The following is a 19,681-nucleotide window of genomic DNA, read 5'->3' on the forward strand; positions in this document are numbered from 1 at the left end:
CTATCGCCCTCACTCCATCTATCTATCGCCCTCACTCCATCTATCTATCGCCCTCACTCCATCTATCTATCGCCCTCACTCCATCTATCTATCGCCCTCACTCCATCTATCTATCGCCCTCACTCCATCTATCTATCGCCCTCACTCCATCTATCTATCGCCCTCACTCCATCTATCTATCGCCCTCACTCCATCTATCTATCGCCCTCACTCTATCCATCGCCCTCACTCTATCCATCGCCCTCACTCCATCTATCCATCGCCCTCACTCCATCTATCCATCGCCCTCACTCCATCTATCCATCGCCCTCACTCCATCTATCCATCGCCCTCACTCCATCTATCCATCGCCCTCACTCCATCTATCCATCGCCCTCACTCCATCTATCCATCGCCCTCACTCCATCTATCCATCGCCCTCACTCCATCTATCCATCGCCCTCACTCCATCTATCCATCGCCCTCACTCCATCTATCCATCGCCCTCACTCCATCTATCCATCGCCCTCACTCCATCTATCCATCGCCCTCACTCCATCTATCCATCGCCCTCACTCTATCGCCCTCACTATCTATCGCCCTCACTATCTATAGATCGCCCTCACTATCTATAGATCGCCCTCACTATCTATAGATCGCCCTCACTATCTATAGATCGCCCTCACTATCTATAGATCGCCCTCACTATCTATAGATCGCCCTCACTATCTATAGATCGCCCTCACTATCTATCGCCCTCTCTCTATCTATCGCATCACCAAAGCATCACTATGCACTACCATAGCATCACTGTACGCCACAGCATCACTCGGCGACACCACAACATCACTCAGCGCCACCACAACATCAATCTGTGCAACCATTCAACAACAACTGGTTCAAATATGTTCTCTCAATGTTTTAAGCTTTATTACAAATGTCACAAAAAGATGTTTATATTTCACTTCTGTTCTTGGATTTTCGTCACAATAAAATACACTGAACATAATCTTCACAAAAGTTATTTACAAAAGTTTAAGCTATTGCCATTATAAATTACAATAACTTTTATTTAAGTATTAATTATTAAAAAAAATAAAAGCCATTGTTATTTGTAATATCAATACATCTAAGTCACATAAATACAACACATATTGCATTACAAATGCTATAGGTGTCACATTTGCGAAAGTTATAACTATTGGCATTGTAAATGACAAAGCTATTAATTTAGCTATTTTCAAAACCAACACAAATACAAAATTTGCCATTTACAATACCAATAGCTCAAACTTTCCTAATGCGAGACCTAGTGCATTGCAAATGCTTGCATGGGGGTGGCGGAGAAAGGCTTCAAAATGATGAATTGCTTTCTAGCGGATAGGAACAATTGGATCCATCCATGCACTATCCCGCCTACCCCCAGATCCCCAAGTCTGGACAGCAGTGTCTAAGGAGAGATAGTGTTGTATCCCGCCGATAAATCAGCAGGACGAGGGCAGCCATTTGACCCTCATCAAGGCAGGTCATTATCGGAAGCCCGATTGGATGCAATACATTTTTTAATTACAAGTGCCTAGTCAGGTGGCGATTAACCAGTTTTTTAAGAACTTTTGACGAAGCATCGTCATTTTGGCTAATGCAATATGCCCCATTATGGACAAAAGTAAAACTGTTCGAAAGGCGATCTGGGATTGCCCACTAGGAGACCAGTCTCTTTGTGATATGTGTTGATCCTGAGGTTCCTGTGTTTTGAACTAGATCTAGTGAAAGACAGGCCAACCGGGGCCAGGACAGCAGGGTCTATCCTGCACTTAGCAGAATCTACTTATGTTAAAGAAGGTGCTTTGCTGCGGGATAAACCCATCCAGGATAAGGTGACTTGGGAGCAGTCTCTCCACAAGTATACTCTGTATTCTATACTCAGTATCCTGAATTGACGCTGGGACAGGAGGAATATTTAATGGGTTACACCTAGGCTTTAATATCAAGATGGGTTATGTCTAATATGTTATTGGGAGACAGCACAAGCTCCTGGCCGCTTAATAAAGCTTATTTAGCCAGGGGATCAGCCAAGCTTCTTAAGCAACATAGAATTTGATCAGCAGGCCATCTGAGCCTGGCAAATCATCGCCCACTAATGCATCAATAGCGCATTTCACCTCCTGTTCAGTGATTGTTGAATCCATCACTTAAGTAAATTCCAGGGGTACATGAGGAAGCTCCACACATCTAAAACATCATCCGAGGTATCATCAGAAAGATCACTGAACTGACATGCAGCGCCACATAATACTCCTTAAAAGCTGTGCTTCCCTTTGTGTGTGTACTAGGTTGCCTGATGAATCTATAATAGCTAGGATCAGGATGTCTAGGTGAATCGGCCTAAGCAGTCACGTAGTAATTTCCAGGTCCTTTCGCTGTCGGAGTGTGCCCTCATTGTGTTATATCAATACATTGCAATCACTCTTCTAAGCTTGGCATGTTTTCATCTAGCTGCACTTCCAGAGAATCAGGGTTCACGGCTGCATCTCACGCTAATCCCTGGAGGGAATCTTCCACACTAATGAGGTCAGATTCAATCGATCTGTGGACCCTTATTGTAGTTCGTATACATGCTGCCTAGGCCACAACCTTGAACAATGCCCATTCCATGAGGGACGAAGAGACTATATTGTTATTCCGTAGAATGGGATATCCTCAAGCCAAGATGGCTCCCCTTTAGATAACGGGTATTGGGGCATGGAATCTACCCCAGTTCATGGCTAATCCATTGGATTATGGTCAGAGTGATTTACCCAAATAAGTTGCGTGGAACAGGCTCTGCTGCAACACAGACCGATTATATGGTCCAACTGGACATGTAACCCAAGCAAGACTGAGTAGAGGGAGTACTCCTTCAACCCTTCATTCCTGTACTGCCATGAATCTACTATCGACCATTCACTCTGCCATGATTCCAGCATGTTAGTGTTGTGAACAGCAGTGTTTGAGCAGAAAGGGTTGTGATGAATCAAGTTTTACAACAAGCACACTTTTTTAATCTCTTTGTAGTGCACATGAAATGTCCATCTAGTAAGTAGTTTCTGTGATTTTGTTGCTAGGAAGTGGGGTTGTTCCACAATAGGGGCTTTTAAGGTAACCGGTATTATTAGGTGTCGTTCTTGGCCCCTGATCAGTACTTATCGCCCATCCTGTTCTAGCCACACCGCTTCAGCCACAAATGCTACTCCAGGTGGCAGCCAGATTGTAGCTCTTCTGAAATGTGCTGAAAACATTGTGTAGTACAGCTGACCCCTCCATCTGTGTCTCAAACTGCTCCCTTCCATACTATTTAAATGGTGTTTCTTGTAGGAAGGCAGCAGCTTTTCAGTTGGGCCTGTATCAGTCCTGGTATGTTCATTGATGGTTCATCACCTACCTGACCTTTTACTGCCAAGAGTGACTCTTGTGTGGGTTCTTAGGTGAATGATCTATTTAGAAGAAATACATTAAGGAATGTTTCCTTACACAGCTGATGAATGATGAGCAGGAGCTTTTCCGAAAAGCTAAATATATGCCAGGTCCTTTCAAGGGTTCAGCAAGGTTTAGCTCTGCCAAACATGCAATGATGCTATTTAGTGCACAATACTTCCCTAAGTTGAGTTTCTAGTGCTCTACACATAATATAGACAAGAAAAAACCTTTGTGCCAAAAAAACTTTGCAAACATCTCCTCCAGTTTTCTAATCTTTCTCAAGTTGAAGGTTCTTTTGTATATTTGCAAACCAACATTATGTACATATTGATCCTTTCATGTTGTCAAGCTTCCACAAGAATCATTTTTTCCCCTACAAAGGACTTGTTTACTATTTAACAGAAGTTGAGTGATCATCCCAATGTCTACCATATTGCAATTAATGTTATGTTTTTTGTGCTCACCCGTAGTTCTTTTCTTTGGCTCTAGCGTCTTCTGTAAACCCATTTCCTCCTCTTGTTTCGTACACAGTGAAAAAACAGCTGTAATAACTGGAACCTCTGAAACGAGAGTACACTATATATAACGTGTGGTAAAAAAACTAAACTGAGAAGCAAAACCAAAAATGAACATCTTTCTACAGTCAGGCTCCAAAATATGAATTACAGAACAAGCAAGTGAGTGGGTTGGAGCGGCGCAAAACGAAATCTTCCAAAATCTAGTGACACAAGCTTAGTTGGCTGCAGCAGGCATAGTGGTGAGTGTGGCGTTTGTTATTCTAACAATATGCAAATAACAATACTTATCACAATGACTTTCAGTTGACACTTCAGTCTTACTGGATTAAGCAGCCTGAAGGTAGGTGGGCTCCTCGATTCTTCCATCTTTGAATGCTAAATTCGGTTAAGACAACAAACGTCCCTGATGCACCGACAACAAAAGCTTGATGGTGATACTTATGGACCTCCAGGACTTGGCCTGCAGCCAGGATGCAGTGCAGGCAATCTCCCTCTTATGAGGAAAATGTAGGGTATTGGGCTCCTCGTAAGGATTGTATTTAATACACGGCACAGCTCTGTCACTCAGAGTTGAAGTATATCTTTGATCAACAGAGCTTGATGCAGGCATCATACACAAAACAGCAGCCCTGCTCCTGCCTTTTAATTTTTCTGCAATCACAACCACCACCCCCCTATCTAGTAGACAAACTCACCATCTGTGGTGGTTTTTGGCACAGCAGCAAGAGACAATCAGACTGGGGACAATTGAACAAAAGACGAAACAAAGTACCAGGCCTTTTCCATCTATGCGCCACCAACCCTGTATTCATTTTAGAAAGTGCTGAACATGCACCTCTTTTCAGTACAATACATCACAATGTATTACCAGTCAAAAAACCAGCAAATGAAACACGTGCACTGAGTGTCTAATGCTGGGAAGGTCTCCAAGTTTGCGGTGTCTGGAGAAAGAAGGAATTGCTACTTACCACAGTAGGCATCTGTTCTTGGCATGTAGAGCTATAGAGTCACATGCTGAAGCATAGATCGCCATCTAGTGTTGGGCCCAGATGTTTGCACTTTGTTTTTCTTCGAAGAAGTCTTCCCACCCACGAGGTAGGTGACGCCTCCCTTGGGTGATAGTGCGCATGGTCATCGACTCCATCTTCAGATTGTTTTCCCGTCAGAGGGTTAGAGAATGGAGTAATATTAAAGAATAGAGATGACCATGTGTAAGTATGTATAATATGAGGAGAACCACAACAGTTACAGGTACCCGGGGAGGTGGGTGGGCGCACGTGACTCTACAGCTCTACATGCCAAGAACAGATGCATACTGTGGTAAGTGGCATTTTCCATTCGAGGCATGTGAGCTATAGATCACATGCTGAAGCATAGACTATACAGCAGTCTCCCATAAGCGGTGGCTATCCTGTAACTGATGAAGTTGTCTGAAAGAGCGTCTTAAGTACTGCTTGCCCAAATTAGCCTGTTGTCTGGCTAACACATCTACACAATAGTGTTTGGTGTATGAGTGTGGTGTGGACCATGTTGCAGCTTGGCAGATGTCAGTAATAGGGATGTTGCCTATGAAAGCTATAGTAGCTCCTAGCTTACGAGTGGAATGTGCTCTAGGAGGTACTGTTAGAGTCCTTTTGGCTTTTGCGTACCAAATTTGGATTAATTTAACGATTCACCTAGCGATACCTGATTTGGATATGGGATTGCCCTTGTGAGGTGGTGCAAAAGCTACAAAAAGTTGTTTGGTCTTACAAAACGAATTGGTTCATTCATTTTAATGCAACAGTGCTCTTCTAACGTCTAAGGTTGGTAGAGTTATTTCTGCAGCAGAATCAGGTTGAGGGAAAAATACAGGTAATTCAACCGACTGATTTATGTGAAAAGCAGATACTACCTTAGGTAGAAATTTAGGATTGGTACGAAGAACTACTTTGTCTTTGTGTAGCTGGAAAAAGGGTTCTTCTATTGTTAGTGCCTGAAGTTCACCCACTCTCCTCAATGAAGTCATTGCAATGAGGAAAGCTGTTTTCGAAGTAATGAACTCTAATTCCGATTTGTGCATGGGTTCCAATAGTGGGTCCACAAGCCTAGGTAGGACTATATTAAGATCCCACACTGGGGGAGGTGGAAGTCTTGGTGGTATAACTCTTTTGAGATCTTCCATAGATGCTTTGATTACAGGCACTCTAAATAGCGATACATTTTGTCTATATTGGAGATAGGCCGCAATTGCCGCGAGATGCAGTTTAATGGATGTATAGGCCAATGACGACTGTTGTAAATGCAACAGGTAACAGATAATGTTTTGTATGGAAGCATTCAGAGGGTTGATTTGATTATTATTGCAAAAGATAACAAATCGCTTCCATTTAGCTGCGTAGCAGGCTCTTGTAGTAGGCTTTCTTGCTTCCTTGATAATATCCATACAGCCTGGTGGTAGTTTCAGATAACCAAACTCTATGACTTCAGGAACCAGATCGCGATGTTCAATTGTTTGGGATCTGGCTGTTTGATTTCTCCATGGCTCTGTGTGAGGAGACTGGGAGTTAAATGTAATTTGTGATGTGGTACCAGAGAGTTCCAACAGGGTTGTGAACCAGAGTTGACGGGTCCATGTTGGAGCCACTACTATTAGCGTGAGGGATGTCTGCCTGAGTTTCGAACCACTGATGGAATGAGTGCGAGAGGCGGAAAAGTGTAGTCAAATATCCCTGAGCAGTTCATCCATAGAGCATTGCCTTTGGATAATGGGTGTGGATTCCTGGAGGCGAAGCTTTGGCATTTTGCCTTTTTGGGGACTGCCCATGCTTGGAAGTATGGGTGGAAAACCTGAGGATGAAGTTCCCACTCATGTATTTGATCCCTCTGCCTGCTGAGCAGGTCCGCAATGTGATTGTTGACTCCTAGTAGGTGTTTTGCTAGGAGATTAATATTGTGGTGAATAGCCCACCTCCAGATGTCTTGGGCTAAGTGTGACAGTTGTCGGTTCGGACTAAGACAGCTTTGCCAGTTAGGTGATCTTGAAAGGCTTTGAGAGATAGCAAGATTGCCATGAGCTCTAAATGATTGATGTGGAGCAAATTTTGCTGATGGCACCACAGGCCTTGCACTGTGTGTTGTTGAAGATGAGCTCCACAGCCAGTGAGGGACGCGTCCGCTGTTAATACTGTCTGTGGAACCTGATCCATGAACGGCCGTCCATGTGACAGATTTTGGGTGTTTCAACACTGCAGAGAGCGATGAGTACGGCTGCTTACCAACACTAGATCGGTTAATAGACCGTGAGACTGGTTCCACTGACTATGTAGGCATTCTTGAAGTGGACGCATGTGTAATCTGGCATGGGGAACGACAATGATACAAGATGCCATCATTCCTAGCAGTTGCATAAACACTAGAGCTGGAAGTAATTGAGTGGCTTGAAATTTGAAAATGAGTGCCTGAATGTATCGAATTCTGGCTGCATTGGGAAACACAAGAGCTCTTTAAGTATTTATAGTGGCTCCTAGGTAATCACGAACTTGGTTTGGTTGAAGATGTGACTTCAACACATTGATTGTGAATCCTAGCTGGTGAAGCAAGTGAATTGTCATGGAAGTATGCTTGCGGCATTGTTGATACGTGGCAGCTTTGATCAGCCAACCGCCTAGGTCATCCGAACCCGATGGCAGAAAAAAAAAAAAAAACTGAAGATGGAGTCGATGACCATGCGCACTATCACCCAAGGGAGGAGTCACCTACCCTGTGACAAGTAAGACTTCTTCGGAGAAATACAAAGTGCAAACATCCAGACCCAACACTAGATGGCGATCTATGCTTCAGCATGTGATCTACAGCTGACATGCTTCGAACTTGATGTTGATGCTTTGCGAAAAGAGGAAGAAAGACGAACGGGGGGGACAGAAAAGCAGAATGTGTTGTTAAGGGGAAAGAGTGAGAGGGAGCAATAATGGAAAGTAAGAGCAGATGGGTTGGTAATGTGGAAAGAGTGTGGGAGGAGAGGAGAGAAGAGCTGGCGTGTATGTGAATGCCTCAAACACTGCACACAGTCTATGAATGAGGATCAGGAGAAAATGGCATCATCCTTATACTTTATCTGTAGTGTATGAATGGAGAGAGACACACTTGTTTGCAGTCTGTGAATGGGGATGGGCACACATTGCCCCATCCTCAAATGCTACTCACAGTATATGGATAGCGACCAGAGCACACAGCCAGAAGGATATGAACAGGAATCAGTATACAGTGCCCCAGCCTTCATCACACAAAGCTGCATCCTCAAACACTGAATGAGGGCGGACACACAAAGCTGCATCTTCAAACACTAGGAATGCGGACAGTAACACAAAGCTGCATCCTCAAACACTAGAAATGCGGACAGGAACACTGAGCTGCATCCTCAAAAGCTATGAATGTGGACGGGAACACAAAGCTGCATCCTCAAACACTAGAAATGCGGACAGGAACACAAAGCTGCATCCTCAAACACTAGAAATGCGGACATGAACACAAAGCTGCATCCTCAAACACTAGAAATGCGGACAGGAACACTGAGCTGCATCCTCAAAAGCTATGAATGTGGACGGGAACACAAAGCTGCATCTTCAAACACTATGAATGCGGACGGGCACACAAAGCAGCATCCTCAAACACTATGAATGTGGGGGCACACATGACACCCTCCTCAAACACTGCCTGGTGGCTATGAATGCGGACGGGCACACAAAGCTACATCCTCAAACATTATGAATGCGGACGGCACACAAAGCTGCATCTTCAAACACTATGAATGTGAGGGCACACAAAGCTGCATCCTCAAACACAATGAATGCGGACGGGCACACAGAGCTGCATCCTCAAACACTATGAATGCTGACGGGCACACAAAGCTGCATCCTGAAACACTATGAATGCGTACGGGCACACAAAGCTGCATCCTGAAACACTATGAATGCGTACAGGCACACAAAGCTGCATCCTCAAACACTATGAATGTGGACGGGCACACAGAGCTGCATCCTGAAACACTATGAATGCGTACGGGCACACAAAGCTGCATCCTCAAACACTATGAATGTGGACGGGCACACAGAGCTGCATCCTCAAACACTATGAATGAGAACGGGCACACAAAGCTGTATCCTCAAACACAGCTTGCAGGCTATGAATGCAGACGGGCACACAAAGCCGCATCCTCAAACACTATGAATGTGGGGGCACACATGACACCATCCTCAAACACTGCTCACAGTCTATGAAGAAGGCGGGCACACACAGCTCCAGCCTCAAATGCTGCTCACAGTCTGTGAATGGGGTGCGGCGCACACAGCCTGAAGCACAAGTTACTTACCTTCGGTAACGATATATCTGTAAGAAACATTAGTTAATATTAGATTCCTTACCTTATAATATCCCCAGGCGTCAGACTGGATCCGGAAAGTTTTCTTCAGCAGTACCCCTGCGCGTCGGTAGGCGTCATCTTGCGGCTCCGCGTCCGTCCTCGGCGTCGTGATCGCCGGAATGACGTCGCTGGAGTACTTAGACGCCACTCTCGCGCGCTGACGTCAGTTCTGTACATAGCTTTTCGCGCCAGGAACGCAGATCCATGCAAGAAACCAACACTGGTGCCATGAAACTAGGGCCCTGACAGAGAAATTCCTTAACCCAAGATATCGGTTCGCAGAAGGACTCTTAACACTAACTAATGTTTCTTACAGATATATCGTTAATGAAGGTAAGTAACTTGTGCATCTGAAAGAAACACATTAGTGTTAGATTCCTTACCTTAGAATAGATACCCCAGCAATACCAACCCCGGTGGTGGGTCTGCGAACCAAAATCCCACCAGGAAGTCCTGGAGAACTGAACGGCCAAAGAAGCCGTCTCTCCGGACTTGGCTGTCCAGGCAGTAATGCTTGTCAAACGTGTGCAGCGAGGCCCACGTAGCTGCCTGACAAATGTCCTGCAAAGGGACTCCCCGTCCCAAGGCAGTAGTAGCCGCCGTGGCCCGAGTGGAATGGGCGCGCAGCCCCACAGGAGGTTCCTTTTTAGCCAAGAAATAACAGATCTTGATGCACAAAATGACCCACATAGAGATGGTCCGCTTGTGCACCGCCCGTCCCTTCTTAGCACCCATGTTGAAAATTAGTACGTTTTGGTGAACATTATCTGCGCCATCTTGCCTCTTCCCCTGATGCCACACTTTTGTCGTGCGCGCCCGCCATTTTTTTAGATGCCCCGATCAGAACGAACCCTTTTGCATGCCGCTGGCCCCTGACATAGCCCTTCGCCTTCACTAAGCCTGCACGCTGACCGCCCCCTGCTTGCACCTGCCTTGAGTCATAAACCCCTCTTCGGCGCTGCTCTGCCCCAGGCCCTCATCCTGTTCCCAGCGCGACACCTCCCTGCTTCCCTTTCATGATCTCCGGCCCTTAGATGCAAACCCCCTTCTTCCCGTGTGCCCGTTTTGTCTTCCCCGTTCCCAGGCCGACACCCAGCTCTGCCGATACTGTTCCTTGCCCCTCCCCGTACAATAAAAAGCTTCCTCCATCAAGGGATCCCCGGGTTGATCAAAGCCCCCCCCCCCCCCCCGCCCTACGAGATCCGATCGAACCCCGCACACTCCGTGAATCGGCGGAATATCCAGCTGCGCGATGATCATCACCTGTTGTGAACGGGGCGGGGACTTCCACTGTAACCTTGTGTGGGAACGGGCCTGAAAGGGGGGGATCTGAGGATGTCTTTCTGTACATCAAAGTATCGACGAGAATATGTTACATGCAATAAAAAGATAAACTTGTGTATAAGAGGCCAGGCCTCAGGGATGCAGTTAGAGCACCTCAGAACGATACCTTCTGCCGGTTTTGTTGTGTTCTCCTCCGGAGAGAATAAAAACCTTGTTTCCTGCTTTCCAGTCTCCAGCGCCTGCCTCTTCATTGATTAAATAACTAGAGGGTCACAGAGGCAATACCGCCGGGCAAATATCGATTGTCCCCGACCCGCCACAGGTTTTAACACCCACGTAGCCAACAAAGAGTTGGTCATCCACCCGGAACTGTTGTGCGGTTCAGGTAAAAAGAGAGCGCATGTTTTGGGTCCAGACGGTGGAGCCTCTCTTCCTCGTTCGAGGGATGCGGAGGCGGAAAGAAGGTGGGCAAGGTAATGGACTGGCCGATGTGGAAGGCAGTAACCACCTTGGGTAGAAAAGAAGGACGAGTCCTCAGAACAACTTTGTCCAGATGGACAGAGAGGAAAGGAGGCTTAGAGGAAAGAGCCTGGAGCTCTCTCACTCTTCTGGCAGAGGTGATGGCAACCAGGAAAGCAGTCTTTAGAGTCAGAAGACGTTATGGAGCGGCTCAAAAGGAGCACACATCAGATAGGTTAACACCAGATTCAAGTCCCACTGAGGCATTACAAAGGAAACAAGAGGAAACATGCGAGTAATGCCTTTCAAGAATCTATTTACAACAGGGGACTTGAAAAGAGAAGGCTGATCAGGAAGCCTCAAGAAGGCTGAAATGGCCGAAAGATAGCCCTTGATAGTGCCCAGAGCAGAGCCCTGCTGGGCCAGGGAAAGAAGAAAGAGCAGAGAGAGGATTCATAGCCTTTGCTGTGCACCATGCCACAAATTTATTTCACCTGCAGGCGTATACCGTTTTTGTGGAGGGACGCCTTGCTGCCAGAATGACATCACATACTTCAGGAGGCAAGTCAAATGGCATCAACTGTCGCCGCTCAATCTCCATGCATGTAGGTGGAGGCTGGACAGGTTCAGGTGGGGGACCGTCCCTGTTGCTGCAACAGAAGGTCCTCCTGATGAGGCAGTCGAATCGGGGGTTCGATTGACATACTGAGTTGCTCGGGATACCAGTATCTTCGTGCACAATCCGGAGCCACAAGCATGACTTGGGCCCGGTCGCGCCTGATCTTCTTCAGCACTCTGGGCAGAAGTGGTATAGGCAGAAAACGCTAAACAGACCGCAACTCCACTTGCGACGAAAAGCATCTCCGAGAGAGCGCCACCTTCGAAATTCCAACGTGCAGAACTGATGACATTGCGCATTCTCTTCGGTGGCGAATTGATCTAACCAAGGCTTTCCTCACTGTTGAAAGAGACCTTGCGCTACGTCCGAGTTAAGACGCCACTCGTGATCCATCATGCACCGACGGCTGAGTTTGTCCGCCCTGGCATTCAGGGAACCTGCCAGGTGTTGAACCATTAGGGTGATGCCCTGATGTTCCAGCCATGTCCACAGTCGCAGAGCCTCCTGACATAGGGTCCACAACCCCATTCCGCCCTGTTTGTTGCAATACCACATGGAGGTGGTGTTGTCTGTAAACACCTGCACTACACTTCCCCGAACAGAGGGAAGGAATGCCTTCAGTGCAAGTCGGATCGCCCGCAGCTCCAGAAGGTTGATATGGAGCCGGGACTCCGCTGGAGACCAGAGGCCTCTGATCTCCGCCTCTCCCATGTGGCCACCCCATCCTAGGAGGGACGCATCCGTCACCACTGTGTGCTCCGATTGGGGAAGGGAGAGGGATCTGCCGCTGACCCAGTAGTGGTCCGTGAGCCACCACTGCAACTGTCTCGCAGTGCCCTCCGAGATCAGGACGTGGTCGGACAGGTTGCCCTGATGCTGTGCCCACCGGAACGTCAGGTCCCACTGCAGAGCCCGCATCTGCCACCTGGCGTGATGTACCAGCAGGATGCAGGAAGCCATCAGTCCCAGAAGCCGTAGGGTCATCCTGACCGAAATGTGGGATAAAGGCTGAAAGATCGGAATCAGAGCCTGACTATCCTGAACCCGCTCCTCGAGAGGATAAGCCCAAAACTGCGCTGAGTCCAGAACCGCTCCGGTGAAGAGGAGCTTCTGAGAGGGACTCAGGTGTGACTTTGGCACTTTGATGGAGAACCCCAGCGAATGCAAGAGGTCGGCCGTAGTATGGAGGTGGGAGATAACTGTCTGGGGCGAGCCAGCCTTCAACAACTAGTCGTCGAGATAGGAGAAGACCGGAACCACTGATCTGCGCAGATGAGCTGCGACCACTGCCATCACTTTCCTGAACACCCGAGGGGCACTGGTGAGGCCGAACGGGAGCACAGTAAACTGAAAGTGCTCGTGGCCTACCGTGTACCGCCGGTAGCGCCGGTGAACCGGCAGGACGGGAATATGGAAATAGGCGTCCTGCAAGTCCAATGCTACCATCCAGTCTCCAGGGTCTAGGGCAGCCAGAACCTGAGCTAAAGTCAGCATCTTGAACTTATCCTTCCGGAGGAAGCGATTTACGCCCCGGAGGCCCAAGATGGGGCGCAGGCCCCCTTTGCCCTTCTTGGGAACCAGAAAGTAGTGGGGATAACAACCACGTCCTACTTCTGGCCCAGGAACGTGCTTGATGGCCCCCTTGGCCAAGAGGGCAGTAACTTCATCCTGCAGAAGTTGCAAGTGATCTCCCTACATGCGGTGGGGTACTGTGGTGGCATGGCTGGAGGGGTCACCTCGAAGGGGAGGGAGTAGCCCCTTTGGACGGTTTGCAGCACCCACCTGTCCGAAGTGATGGTACACCAGTGGAGAAGGTGATTGTGAACCCTGCCTCCCACTGGCGTGGAATGGGCCTGAAAGCTCGGACTAGGAAGGCTTTGAGGCAGATGTTGCGGGAGCAGACGTAGACTGACCGGCTCTCTGACCCCCTGCTCCGCCACGGCGGGCTGCACGTTCGCGACCACGTTGAGGTTGGTTCTGCGGCCTGTGTGTGGGGGCGCCCCTTCCTTGGCCATGATAGGGACGAAAAGCAGAAGTTTGCTGGCACTGGGCCGAAGCCCTGGAATCTTTAAAGCGCTCCAGCGCGCTATCTGCCTTGTCGCCAAAGAGGCGACAGCTATCAAAGGGCATGTCCATGAGAGTGTTTTGGACATCCCCTGAAAAGTTGGTGGACCTCAGCCAGGCACGACGATGAATCGCCATCATTGAAATCGCTCTGCCCAGCGAGTCTGTGGTGTCAAGTCCACATCGAATGGAGTATCGTGCTGCATCCCGCCCCTCAGCAAGAGCTTGGGCAAGCAGTGTCTTGGCCTCCTCCGGACACTGGGGCAGCACATCCGCAACCGTATCCCACAGAGAGTGGGTGTAACTGCCCAAAAGGCATGCAGTATTAATGGACCGCAATCCTAGACTGACGGAGGAAAACAGTTTCTTGCCAAATTGTTCCAGCCTTTTGGATTCTTGATCCGGGGTGCGGTAGGGAATGCGGTTTGGGACGTGGAGCCCTGGATAACCAGGCTCTCAGGGGTGGGATGTATGGACAGAAAGCAGGGGTCGCCTGGAGCCGGGCGGTGGTGCCGGGCCACGTTCCATCCACAGGGGCAACTGTGGTGGGCTTGGACCAAGTGCCCATCAGAACGTCGGGGAGGGCCTCATTAAACGGCAGCATAGGCTCCGAAGAGCTTACTGGCGGTTGAAGCACCTCGGTGACGAGGTTAGTCCTCACGGCCGCTGCAGGGAGCTCAAGGCTCAAGGCCGCAGCCGCCCTGCGCAGCAACACAGCATAAGGTGCCCCCTCCTCCGTAGCCACGGAGGGAGGAAAGAGAAAACCAGTGTCAGGCGAAGTGTCTAGACCACTGGCACCCACCAGCTCATCTGCCCAGTCCGGACTTAACTGGCACTGCTGTGCCAGAGGGTCCTCAGACCACTCCCCTTCATCCATGTCCTAATAAACAGGCAAATATTACAGAGCCGGGGCATAGGTGAAAAGCTCACCAGTCGGCATCTGAGACGGTTCTGAGCTGCGCCCCTCCGACGCCGAGCCCGGGCCTGAAACTGGGGACAGCGTCATCCGAGGACGGCACCGAGGGTGGCACCGTGGGGGGCGGCGCCAGCGGAGGAGTCATAAGGTCAACTGGCGTCGACCGGGATCCAGGCCTGGATCCCAAGGGGTCCTGCGACGCCGGAACCGAAGTCGCCTGCGGTGCAGAGGCCTAAGCCGCCGGCAACACAGGGCTAGGACCCCCAGTCAGATTTGCAGGCGGGAGGGCGCGCCGGGAGGTCTCGACAGCGGAAAGAGAGTCCTCATGGCCACGAGGAAGTCTCTGATCTGGGCCGGAGTCGCATCAAGTCCAGGGACCGGAAGGTGTGGGGCTGGATGCGACTGCGAGGGGAAGTCGAAGAACGACGATGCTTCTTCGACTTCTTTTTGCCATGCCTCGACTTACCCAAATGCGCGGACTTGGATCCAGACGATCGATGATGGCTGTGGCTCTGCGACCGGTCCCTCAAACTCCTCCGAGACCGAGACCTCGAGCGGCGCGGAGCTGACTGCCGGAGCTCGAGGAGCTTACGGGAATGCTCCCGCCTAGCCTTCGACGTCAAGGCCCGGCAGTCGGGGCACAACTTGTCATCGTGGTCGGCCCCCACACAGTAGAGACACAGACGGTGGGGGTCGGTAACCGACATCAGTCGCTGACAGGCGTCACATGGCTTGAAACCAGGCATCCTTACTGGCACCAGGAATCGAGTCGACTCGAAAAAGATAGACAAAGATGTCCAAAAAGTTAGTCAAAAAACTACTAAGGGTACCTGCTCTTCCCGGATCTGCGTTTGCTGGCGCGGATAAAAGAAGAACTGACGTCAGCGCACAAGGGCGGCATCTAAGTACTGCAGCGACGTCATTCTGGCGATCACGACGACGGACACGGAGCCGCAGGGGTATTGCTGACGAAAGCTTTCCGGATCCAGTCTGACGCCTGGGGATATTCTAAAGTAAGGATTCTAACACTAATGTGTTTCTTTCAGATACCGGCTACAGTCTATGAATGACAGCCGCAGCCTCAAACATGGCTCGCAGTCTATAAACGAGACAGACACACAATCTCAGCCTCTGTCACGGCTCGCAGTCTGTGAATGCGAAGAGGAGCACACAGCCCCAGCCTCAAATACTGCACACAGTCTTGAAAGGGTGGGAACATACACAGGCTCAGCTTCAAACCCTGCACATAGTCTTTAAAGGGGAGTGGGCACACACAATTTTAGCCTCAACCACTGTCCCCAGTCTATGAATGTGGAGGTGGCACACACAGTCACAGCCAAAGAAAATGCCCAAAGCCTGTGAATGAGGAGAGAATACATCCCCCATCCTCAAACACTGCTCACAGGCAATTGATGGGGAGAGGCACCAAGAGGTATATCCTCAAAAACTGCTCACACTCTACAATTGAGTTAAGCACACAGCCTCAAATACTGCCTCTAGTCTATGGCTGAGGAATGGCATACAGGGCCATCCTCATACACTGCAAACAGTCTAAGAATAGCTGAGGCCAAACAGACATCCATCCTCAAATACTGCAAGCAATCGACGGATGTGAAACAAAACCAGCAGTGTGTTATTGCCATGTTATACGGCCTTGAACACGAGCCCAAGGGATGAATTCTGAAAATCCTGTATCTGGGTTATGAAATCACAAAGGGGAGAAAAAAAGTTAAGCTTTCAAACAAAAGTAAAAATAGACCACTTCAACACCACAGAACCGTTCGTTGCAACACAATCTGGACCAAACCTAAAGCATGAACATCAAGAATGATTTCATCATAGATCAGAAAAATAGATATTTAAGATTTCTGCACATCATTTGTGGCTTGATATTTCAAAGTCCAGCAAACACCAAGTGTCCGTGGCCAACAGCAGAACCCTCCAGACCACGCAATAAGATTTACTTGAGATGGTCTGTTTTACGAAACTCTTTTTAACAACTGATTCTAGGAGGCCATAATGGCCTCTTGTTACTGTACTGTTGCAGAGCAAAAATCATTTAAGAGAGGACAGGACGTTGCTGAGAGGAACAGTGAATATTGGAGGGTGAAGCAAGGTGACAGGAAGGACACAATGGGCGATTGCACAGCCCTTGAGAGCACGGGCTTGTTTCCTATTAATGCCTCTGATTCACACTAGCCGAGCAATATTCACTCACCTGTGAAACTTTCAGAGCTTTCTATTCTGGTACTGTCATCATGGTCCTTGCAATAGGCCAATTCCTTATTCTCTGAGCTGAATGAAAAAACTCCATGTCCTTTAACATATAAAAAATATTTGTAATTATTTATAAGAAGCAAATATAATAATGCTCAACAGAAATCATTCTTGGCAAATCAAAACAGTGTGGAAGAGAAGGTTCCACTCGAAGACAGCCAATCATCCTGTATCAGTGGACAGCGACCCTCATCATGGGTTGTAGGTAGAAAAAGGAAACAACTCAGTACTTGTGTGGCATCCAACTATTCCTCAGGATACCATTGTTTATGTGGACCCAAGCTTTTGTAAGTCAGGGCACTGTTAAACCCCTTCCATTGGGTTACTTTTATCATCATCTGCTATCAGAGCCTTTGAAATCAACCCATCACCCCACAGAATCTCCCTTCTGTCTTCCCACAGCAAACCGATTTCTGGCACCCAGTAGTTTCTCAGACGGATTGATTTGCTCTTACCCATAAAGCCCCAGATTTTACTGCTCCATCTACTTCCCATTGTTCTTAGTTGGGATTGTGTTTCCAAAATTGGTTGCTAGCAAAGCCACACTAGCTCACATTCAGATAAATTGCCAGCAATCACAACAGCTTTAGCTGACTCTCCATTAGTTGACACAGACATAGCAGCGACACATCCTGTCGTCGTACCAACATACCACACACTACAACTATTCTTAATTGGAATGTTGGATTAAGTCAAAATTAGGGGACTCAGAGTGGGGTAAATTTATTGATGAATGAGGGATTTGTATTTTCTAGGAGGCATTGGTCGTAGAAAATGTTAATAGATTTGTATTTAAGAGCTACTGTGTCCCTGCTGTTAGGCGACCATTGGCTGGTTTGCTTGCTTGGCTGAATAGTACATTGATATGCTCCATAATCAGACCCCCCAGGATATAGCGGCATGGATTAGCAAATTTAGCGGCACAAAAATGGAAATTTAGCGGCACAAATATGGAAATTTAGTGGCAATTTTGCGGCATTTCATTTGGCCATTTTTCCTACAACAAATACAGATATCTTCGTTTTTTTTGTTATTTAACAACATGAAGCTATGTATATTTGGTTTATTTACAATGTAGACAGTTTGTTTCCCTCGAAAAGCAAAAGACTGCCCGTCAGCAGCCCAGGGCAGCAAAACAGCATCACAGGCGTCCCGCGAGCAAAATGAATCTGAGGGAATGATTGCCCACAGCGGCGCCCCTCACTGCTCTGTCTTTCTGACAGCTGACCCCCCCTATCACCGTCTGTATCCTCAAACTCTGTCATAGATAACTCTGTCCACCACACATCCCTGCACTGCATCGCACCTCCACGCCCACTCTACACGGTACAGCTCTCGTTTCCAGATGTGCATCTGTCACAGCGCACATCCCCGCACTGCATTGCACCTCCACGCCCACTCTACACTGCACAGCTCTCGTTTCCAGAATAGGGTGGCCAACATGGCATGGGTGCAAATTCAAGACGGTAAGGTTAAAAATTCAGGACAGAGGGTCAAAATTCAGGACAAAATGTGAATAAATGTACTTTTTCCAGACACTTCATAGGAAGTTGCGCGATAGTATAGGGTGTCGAAGAGCAACACAGACTGCAGGGGAGGAAAATGCATGTGGGAGACACCAGAAGCGCATGCACTCTCCTGGAGTGATTAACACAAAAGAAAAAAGTTGTGGCTGAAAGACAAATAGTGGAAGCAGGGATGCAAGCCAATAAAAGCAATGATAGAAAGGCAATGCTCATTGGGAGGGACAAAGGCATGATTGACAAGCTGGGACAAGAATAAGAAGCGGCAAAATTAGGTAGATAAGAACAATTAACCAAATGTGCGCAATTGGCAGGCTTCAAGCCCCTCTATACTCTTGGTAAGTCACAATATGGGCTGCACATCTGCTGTTTAGTGGGCCTGAACAAATTATCCTTACCTAACCATAGAAAGACATAGTCAAACACAAGCTACAGGGCACAGTAGTCTAACGTTCAGCATTGTCGCGCTTTCTCATTGAGGTGCACTTTGTGTTATATCTCTCAGAGAACCACAGCACACATGTGGGAACACCGTACCTCTCAGAGTGACTCACAGGCAAAACAACAGGTGATGCTAACTGCTTTGGCACACATTCCAGTGGCTTGGACCAATTCAACCATTCTACCTTTCTCTTTTTTTTATGCTTCAGATTGTCTGCCATTTTATCTGCTGTCCTGGTCTTTGCCTCAGATGAGCACTCCTTTACCTTCTCAACTGTTAGCGGGGAACTTCATGAATGATTCACTGCCGCATGAAAATGTACACACTCACTTGTGCAAGATTTCTAAATAAACAGGCAGCACTCTATGACACATCTTGCTGAAGTGTGCCGGGGGATCGGGGCATCCGTCTGCACGGCCATGTTCCAGTGTGTTGTTGGCGGTCATTTGATTAGTAGTTCTTGACCCTGAGATCAGACTCTTTTTTGTGGTGTGTAGTTCTACTTTCTTGTTCTTTTTTCTGCAGTGTACTTTACCGTAGTGTACTTTGTGTGAGATGCACACAACGTTACACTTGTTTAGCAACTCAAAAACAGCAGAATGGGCTTTTTGCATCTTTGATACTTCTGAAACATTGATCAGGCCCTCTCGGAATATGTAAATGTAAATGTGTTGGACTTGTAAAGCGCACAGCTGCCCGTAAGCGTCCCGGCGCTTGCTTAAGGAACCCGTCCTGGTATTCCC

The 19,681-nt window shown here is 48.1% G+C and overlaps 1 protein-coding gene across 3 annotated transcripts in view; it reads right to left on the reverse strand.

Annotated features, from left to right (window-relative positions):
* Positions 1–19,681, reverse strand: part of LOC144772194 (uncharacterized) — a 233,405-nt gene that overhangs the window by 29,048 nt on the left and 184,676 nt on the right. For all 3 annotated transcript variants that reach the window (XM_078656322.1, XM_078656324.1, XM_078656323.1), the window contains exons 10-11: positions 16,915–17,013; positions 3,900–3,995 (exon numbers count right to left, since the gene is read on the reverse strand). In XM_078656322.1, coding sequence (XP_078512448.1) covers positions 3,900–3,995; positions 16,915–17,013 — 195 coding nt within the window. The remainder of the gene's footprint in view (positions 1–3,899; positions 3,996–16,914; positions 17,014–19,681) is intronic.

The sequence above is a fragment of the Lissotriton helveticus genome, chromosome 8 (assembly GCF_964261635.1).
Source record: "Lissotriton helveticus chromosome 8, aLisHel1.1, whole genome shotgun sequence".
NCBI classification, from domain to species: domain Eukaryota; kingdom Metazoa; phylum Chordata; class Amphibia; order Caudata; family Salamandridae; genus Lissotriton; species Lissotriton helveticus.